This window comes from Myotis davidii, unplaced genomic scaffold (genome assembly GCF_000327345.1).
Source record: "Myotis davidii unplaced genomic scaffold, ASM32734v1 scaffold238, whole genome shotgun sequence".
NCBI classification, from domain to species: Eukaryota; Metazoa; Chordata; class Mammalia; order Chiroptera; family Vespertilionidae; genus Myotis; species Myotis davidii.
In genome coordinates, this window is record NW_006293779.1 from 1,819,222 (window position 1) to 1,826,444 (window position 7,223).

The 7,223-nt window shown below is 39.0% G+C and overlaps 1 protein-coding gene across 3 annotated transcripts in view; it reads right to left on the reverse strand.

Moving 5' to 3' along the window:
• Positions 1-202: 202 nt before the first annotated feature.
• The window catches only part of SPAST (spastin), a 38,972-nt gene continuing 31,951 nt past the window's right edge, over positions 203-7,223 (reverse strand). For 2 of the 3 annotated variants that reach the window (XM_015566334.1, XM_015566335.1), the window contains exon 15: positions 209-1,280. In XM_015566334.1, the coding sequence (XP_015421820.1) occupies positions 1,158-1,280 (123 nt within the window). In that variant the 3' untranslated portion in view covers positions 209-1,157. Of the gene's footprint in view, positions 1,281-7,223 lie in introns of all 3 variants that reach the window. The other variant, XM_006767417.2, reaches the window with a different exon arrangement.

A 7,223-nucleotide genomic window follows, 5' to 3' on the forward strand; every position in this document is an offset into this window, starting at 1 on the left:
TTTATTATAAAATTCTTATCTAGCAGGGGCAAGGTTTTAATTTGTTCTCTCAAAACCAAAGATATTTTTCCCAAATGAAAAAAAATCTTTGTTCCTACTATAAAACTCTTCTTTCCACCTACGGCATTTTACACAAAAGCACCAAAGAAAATTTCTGTAAACAAACTTTTAACCAGTAAACTAAGGGCAAATATCCATTTGCATCCTGTAAACAGTAAGAAAGTAATAATCATAAATTAGAAATGTCTTAGCTCCCAGTACTTCCCTTCTCTCACACAGGAACCACTTTTACAGCTGTTAAAATTGGCTTTCTTAAGTATTAGGATAATTCTAGCAGGAAATAAATTCCATTAGGAATAAGTTAACAGTCTCAATAGATTTCTGGCAAATATGTTTTAAAAAAAAGTACTGTGGTCACACAAGGATTGATCATGTTGTATGACAGAGTGACTCAAAACTTGCAAATTTCTCCTCTTTTATTAGACTTACTTTGTTGCTCTCATATTGCTTTATAAATTGTTTTGTAGAAAGGAACTAGGAAAATAAAAAAGTGAAAAGAACACAATTGTTTAATGTCTGTAGTTTTATGGGGAAAAAGCCTTCAAAATCCTTTTTCCTATTTCTGTTACACAGAAAAAAGTTTCATTTGGCACACAATTTGTAAAAAGAAAAGGAAAAAAAAAGAAAATGTTTGGCATTCCAATCACCCATAGTAAAGACAACAGTAGGAGAGGAAAATGGGAAAAATTACTATTTTAAAAAAAGACATCAGAAGACAACCAATGGCTGTTGTGTCTTTCACCCTTTACTGTCTCTGAATACTTTCATCTGTAACACATACATAAATTATTATTTACATTCTGATTAAATTGGTAAAGAAGACCAGAACCAGTGTTTATTGTGCTCTAACTTACCCTGCCCATCGGGATAGCGATTACTATCAAGGCAAGAAGGCCTTAAACAAAATATTCCATTTGCATTGTATATTTTATTTAAATTTGTTTTATGGTTTATCTTCTGGGATGCATAAATAATTATAAGACTCTAAAAAGTCCTGTAAACTTAGGCTGAGTTTCTGTAGCTGATAACTATTCACTGAAGATGGTGTGTTTCTCCCTTGATAAGAAAATGTTCTGCAGGCTTACAAAGGTATTTTCTTAAACAGTGGTATCTCCAAAGTCCTTGTTCCAACGTATGTACGCTTCTAAGGTTTGAGGGCCCACGCTGCGTTTTATCTTTTTCAAGGATTCAGTGAAGTCAGATAATCGAATATTTCTCATCTAGATTTTTAAAAAGCACATGAAAATACAAATGATGAACACATTCAGTAGTTAACCCCCAAATGGATCAAATGTTACTATTTATTAATGTTAGAAACATATGTAGATGAATTTTTAAAATATATATGTATTTATTGATTTCAGAAAGGGAGGGAGCAGAAAGATAGTTAGAAACATCAATGAGAGAGAATCCATAATTGGCTGCCTCCTGCATGCCCCATACTGGGGATCGAGCCAGCAACCCGGGCATGTGCCCTTGTCTGGAATTGCACCTGGGACGTTTCAGTCCGCAGGCCAATGCTCTATCCACTGAGCCAAACCAGCTAGGGCAGTAGATGAATTCTTTAAAATCATGCCAATCATCTTATTTTACATATAGGTTGGGCAAAAGTAGGTTTATAGTTGTAAGTATGGGACACATAGAGTTTATTCTTATATTATTAACTTAGAGGCCCAATGCACAAAGTTCATGCAAGGAGCTCAGCCCTCACAGCCATGGCGGCCTGCCTTGCAGCCCTGGAAGGTTGTCCAGAAGGACATCCGGAAGGTTGTTCGGCTGTCTGGTCTAATTAGCGTATTATACTTTTATTATTATAGATAGGCGGTTCTCAACCTGTGGGTTGCGACCCCTTTGGGGGTTGAACGACCTTTTCACAGAGGTCGCCTAAGACCATCGGAAAACACATATATAATTACATGTTGTTTTTGTGATTAATCACTATGCTTTAATTATGTTCAATTTATAACCGAAAATACATCCTGCATATCAGATATTTACATTACGATTCATAACAGTAGCAAAATTACAGTTATGAAGTAGCAAAGAAAATAATTTTATGGTTGGGGGTCACCACAACATGAGGAACTGTATTAAAGGGTCGCAGCATTAGGAAGGTTGAGAACCACTGTTATAGATGGTTGTGTTATTTCCAATAAGAACAATGGTAAACTTACTTTTGCCCCATCTTGTATATTAGATAAGATTGCTATATAGGAAATCTTATAAAAATGCTATACTAATATATTTTTATTACATATGTTTAGTTTCCTATGTATTAACATTTTAAATCATATTTTCCCATTATCAAAACAAGACTCACTCATTAGAGATAATTTGGCAAAATACAGACAAGCAGAAAAAGAACCACTCACTCATAGTTCCAACATTAGATAGACAACCACTCCTTATCTCCTTCCAATTTTTTCTGTTTATAGGTTCATAGAATTTACATTCTCAAGTCTCACTCACTATATACTCTAGCTAACATTCATGCTATGTTTACTAGAAAGAAAAGGGAGGTTTATAAGAAGCATGTAGGACTTTTAACCAAATGTTTTTTGTTTTGTTTTTAAAATATATTTTTATTTATTTCAGAGAGTAAGGGAGAGGAAGAGAAAGATAGAAACATCCCACCAGCGATCTAGCCTCAACCCGGGCATGTGCCCTGACTGGGAATCAACCGTGACTTCCTGGTTCACAGGTTGACACTCAATAGGCCCTTAACTGGAATAGAACCCGGATCCTTCAGTCCACAGTCCGACGCTCTATCCACTGAGCCAAACCAGCTAGGGCTAAGCAAATGTTGTTTTTAACTACAACATGTATGATGCTTTTATCTGAAATATTCTAACATTAATACTGCTTATGATGCATTTTTAAAAAACATATTTTTATTGATTTCAGAGAGGAAGGGAGAGAGACAGAAACATTGGTGATGATAATCATTGATCGGCCACCTCCCGCACGCCCCCTACTGGGGATTGAGCCCGCAACCTTGGGCATGTGCCCTTGACTGGAATCGAACCCGGGACCTTTGGTCCGCAGGCTGACACTCTATCCACTGAGCCAAACCAGCGAGGCTGTAATATATTTTTATATTAATGTGGTTTTATTTCTGACACTATAATTGGCTTTAAGAATGTAGAATAAAATAATGCTGAGTTCATTACCTAAGGATTTTCAAAAGGCGAAATGGAGTTTGGCACAAAATGACTAGTATTAAAAACTGTCAGTAGCCAAAACCGGTTTGGCTCAGTGGATAGAGCGTCGGCTTGCGGACTGAGGGGTCCCAGGTTCGATTCCGGTCAAGGGCATGTACATGGGTTGTGGGCACATCCCCAGTGGGGAGTGTGCAGGAGGCAGCTGATCGATGTTTCTCTCTCATCGATGTTTCTAACTCTCTATCCCTCTCCCTTCCTCTCTGTAAAAAATCAATAAAATATATTAAAAAAAACAAAAAAAACAACTGTCAGTAGCCCTGGCTGGGGAGTGCAGTTGTACACTAATAAGTGGGGGGTTTGACTCCTAGTCGGCAACCAATCCAAGTTTCTCTTTCTCTCTCCTTTCCTCTCTCTCTAAAAATCAATTAAAAAAACAAAACAACAACAAAAAACTCCTCAGGTGCAGATTAAAAAATAGTTACTTGTAGCCCTGACCGGTTTGGCTCAGTGGATAGGGTGTCGGCCTGTGGACTGAGGGGTCCCGGGTTCGATTCCGGTCAAGGGCATGTACCTTGGTTGTGGGCACATCCCCAGTAGGGGGTGTGCAGGAGGCAGCTGATCGATGTTTCTAACTCTGTATCTCTCTCCCTTCCTCTCTGTAAAAAATCAGTAAGATATATTTTTTAAAAAATTAAGGTTTTACAATGGACATAAGACACTGGGGGATAGGGGAGGCTAGAGGACTGTCTAGGGCGGGGGGAAAAAATGGACACATATGTAATACCCTTTGTAATAAAAAATTAAAAAAAAATTAAGGTTTTAAAAGCTTTTGATGAAATTCTAATTTAAGTGTAAAATATGGTGTATGTAAACATATATCTATGTATGGTAATTTAAAGTTAGTAAAGAGACTAATGTTTGCAACAGGAAATAGCAACTTTGCTTGTTCAGCAAAGAGGGAAAATAAATAACAAAGGTATTTTTTGTTTCTTTTCACTGATTCCAGAGAGGGATGGGGGTGAGGAGAGAGAAATATTGATGTGAGAGAGAAACATGGATCAGTTGCCTCCTACACATGCCCTGACCAGGGCCTGGGTAAATACTCACTTGAGAATATTTTTTTCCCATTGATTTTTAGAGTGGAAGGGAGGGGGAGAGACAGAGAGAGAGAAACACTGAAGTAAGAGAGACATATCGACTGGTTGTTTCCTGCATGTGCCCACGTGAATGCAGCCTACAATGAGGTATGTGTCCTAGCTGGAATTGAACCCTTGACCCTTAGGTGAGAGGGCTGACACTCTAACTACTGAAACACACTGGCCAGGACATGATATTTTAAAAATATGTGTGTTGCCCTAACCAGCTTGGCTCAGTGGATGGAGCATCAGCCTGCAGACTCAAGGGTCCCAGGTTTGATTCCAGTCAAGGGCATGTACCTTGATTGAGGGCACATCCCCAGTAGGGAGTGTGCAGGAGGCAGCTGATCGATGTTTCTCTCTCATCAATGTTTCCAACTCTATCTCTCTGTAAAAAATCAATAAAATATATTAAAATATAAAAATATGTTTTCAGGCTCTTGTCATTGGAGTGGGCTAAGTTAACATAGCATTAATAAAAACCAAGTTAGTATGTGTGTTTTGTTTTTTTAAAAAAATGACATTTTTATTATATTGAGTCTTCAAATACAAAGATGTGGTATATCCTTCCATTTATTTATTAAAGTCTTTAAAAATGGTTTTCAATATATTTTTTTCAGGAAAAGACTTGTAAATCTTTTTAATATATATATATTTTTATTAATTTTACAGAGAAAAGAAGGGAGAGTGAGGGAGAGAGAAACATGGATGTGAGAGAGAAACATCAATTAGTTTCCTCCCTCACGTGCCCTGACCCGGGGATCAAACTGGCAATGGGATGATGCTCAACCAATTGAGCCACACTAGCCAAGCAAGGTATCTTTTAAAATATTCATCATTGGTACTTTACATTTTTTTAAAATTTATTTTTATTGACTTCAGAGAGGAAGGGAGAGGGAGAGAGAGATAGAAACATCAATGATGAGAGAGAATCATTGATTGGTTGCCTCCTGCATGCCCCCCTACTGGAGATCAAGCCCACAACCCAGGCATGTGCCCTTGACTGGAATCGAACCTGGGACCCCTCAGTCCGCAGGCCGATGCTCTATCCAATGAGCCAAACCAGCTAGGGCTGGTACTTTACATTTTTGCTCCTGATAAAATAAATGGTATCTTTTCTTTAAAAAAAAAGTTCTACTTTGTTTACTCCTGGTATAGTCATGCCTTTCAGAGAGTTGTCCTACTTTGAGGCAAAGGGGCCTGGCCTTTATACCCCACATCAACCAGGCATTGGGTAAGGGCTGCCCTCAGGTACTGAGTATGACTCTGAGTGAAGAGTCTTTTGGCCTGAGGGCAATGCCTGGAGAGGGATTCAACTGAGAGCTGTCAGCTGCCAATCTTCCCACCAGCTAAGACTCTGCAGTCCTGAAGGGAAATCTTGGCAGAGTATCACAGCAACCACTAAACGCCCTTGAAGGGGTTAAAGAAGTTCTTTTTTAGTCTTAGTTTTCTTAAAAGGTCCTGTTTTGGTAAAAGGAGAGTTGCCCAGCTGTATTATGTGGGGAATTGGATCTGGTGTCTAATTGCTTCTTAAATAGACTTTCAACTAATCCTATTTCACTCTCAACTTTACCCCAGTTTCAGAACTGTTTGTTGTCCTCAAACCTGAACTTTTTGATGGCTCTGCAGAACAGACTGGCTTGTTTTTAGATTTTGCTCACTGCCAGCAAAGAAGATGCATTTCTATACACAGAGTCTTAATGTTCTCAAGTAGTGTTGAATGGGTTCATCTTCATATAAAAACAGATTTCACTGGCCAAATGTGACCCTTTAACCATAAAAAAAATTGTAATAATTATAATTGATTTACACATGTGGTGGGCATGTTCTGATGACTTCCACCTCTTATTATATGCCTTTGTGAAATCCCTTCCCTGAATGTAAACTGGACCTCATAATAGAAGACTACAGCCCTAGCTGGTTTGGCTCAGTGGATAGAGTGTTGGCCTGTGGACTGAAGGATCCTAAGTTTGGTTCCGGTCAAGGGTCCATGCCCGGATTGCAGGCTCGATCCCCAGTAGGGGGCGTATAGGAGGCAGCCGATCAATGATTCTTTCTCATCATTGATGTTTCTTTCTCCCTCTCTCTTCCTCTCTGAAATCAGTAAAAATAAAAAAAATATATAAAAATAAAAAATAAAGAATATAAAAATAATAAAAATAAAGAATAGAAGACTACAGCAAAACTGATGGAATGTCACCTTCAGGATTAAGTATAAAGGCTATGACTACCATCTTTCTGGCACTCTTGTCTTCCTGGCCTGCTTGCTTTGATGAAACAAACTACTATGTTTGAGAGGTGTATGTAGCAAGGAAGTGAAGACAGCCTTCAGCCAATAGCCAGAGAAAACCGAGGCTGTCAGCCCAACAACGCATGAGGGGAAAGGAATCTGGCAAAGAAGCACAAGTGAGCTTTGAAGCAGATCTTTCCCCAGTTGAGCCTCGCAATGACTATACTGCCAGCCAACATCTTGCTTCCAGCTTTATAAGAGACTATGGGCCAAAACTTTGCACCCTGCTGAGAGAGATTCAATCAGAGGACTCAGCTAAGCTGCACCCATATTCCTGACTGTGAAAATGTGAGATAATAAATGTTTTAAGCTGCTAAGTTTTGGGACAAATTTTTATCCTATCTACACTAATAAAAGAGAAAAATGGTAATTGGCGTACGAGCTACCCTTTTCATTGGCTAATCAGGGCTATATGCAAATTAACTGCCAACTCAGATGGCGGTTAATTTGCATATGTAGGCACAATGCAGGGAGGCGAAAGGGAAAGCAGGAAGAAGCCCCCTGCCACTGACAGTGATCGGAAACCCAGTGTGGGCCTGTCCATAGGGGCCGCCTTTGCCCTGCCCCCCAGCCATG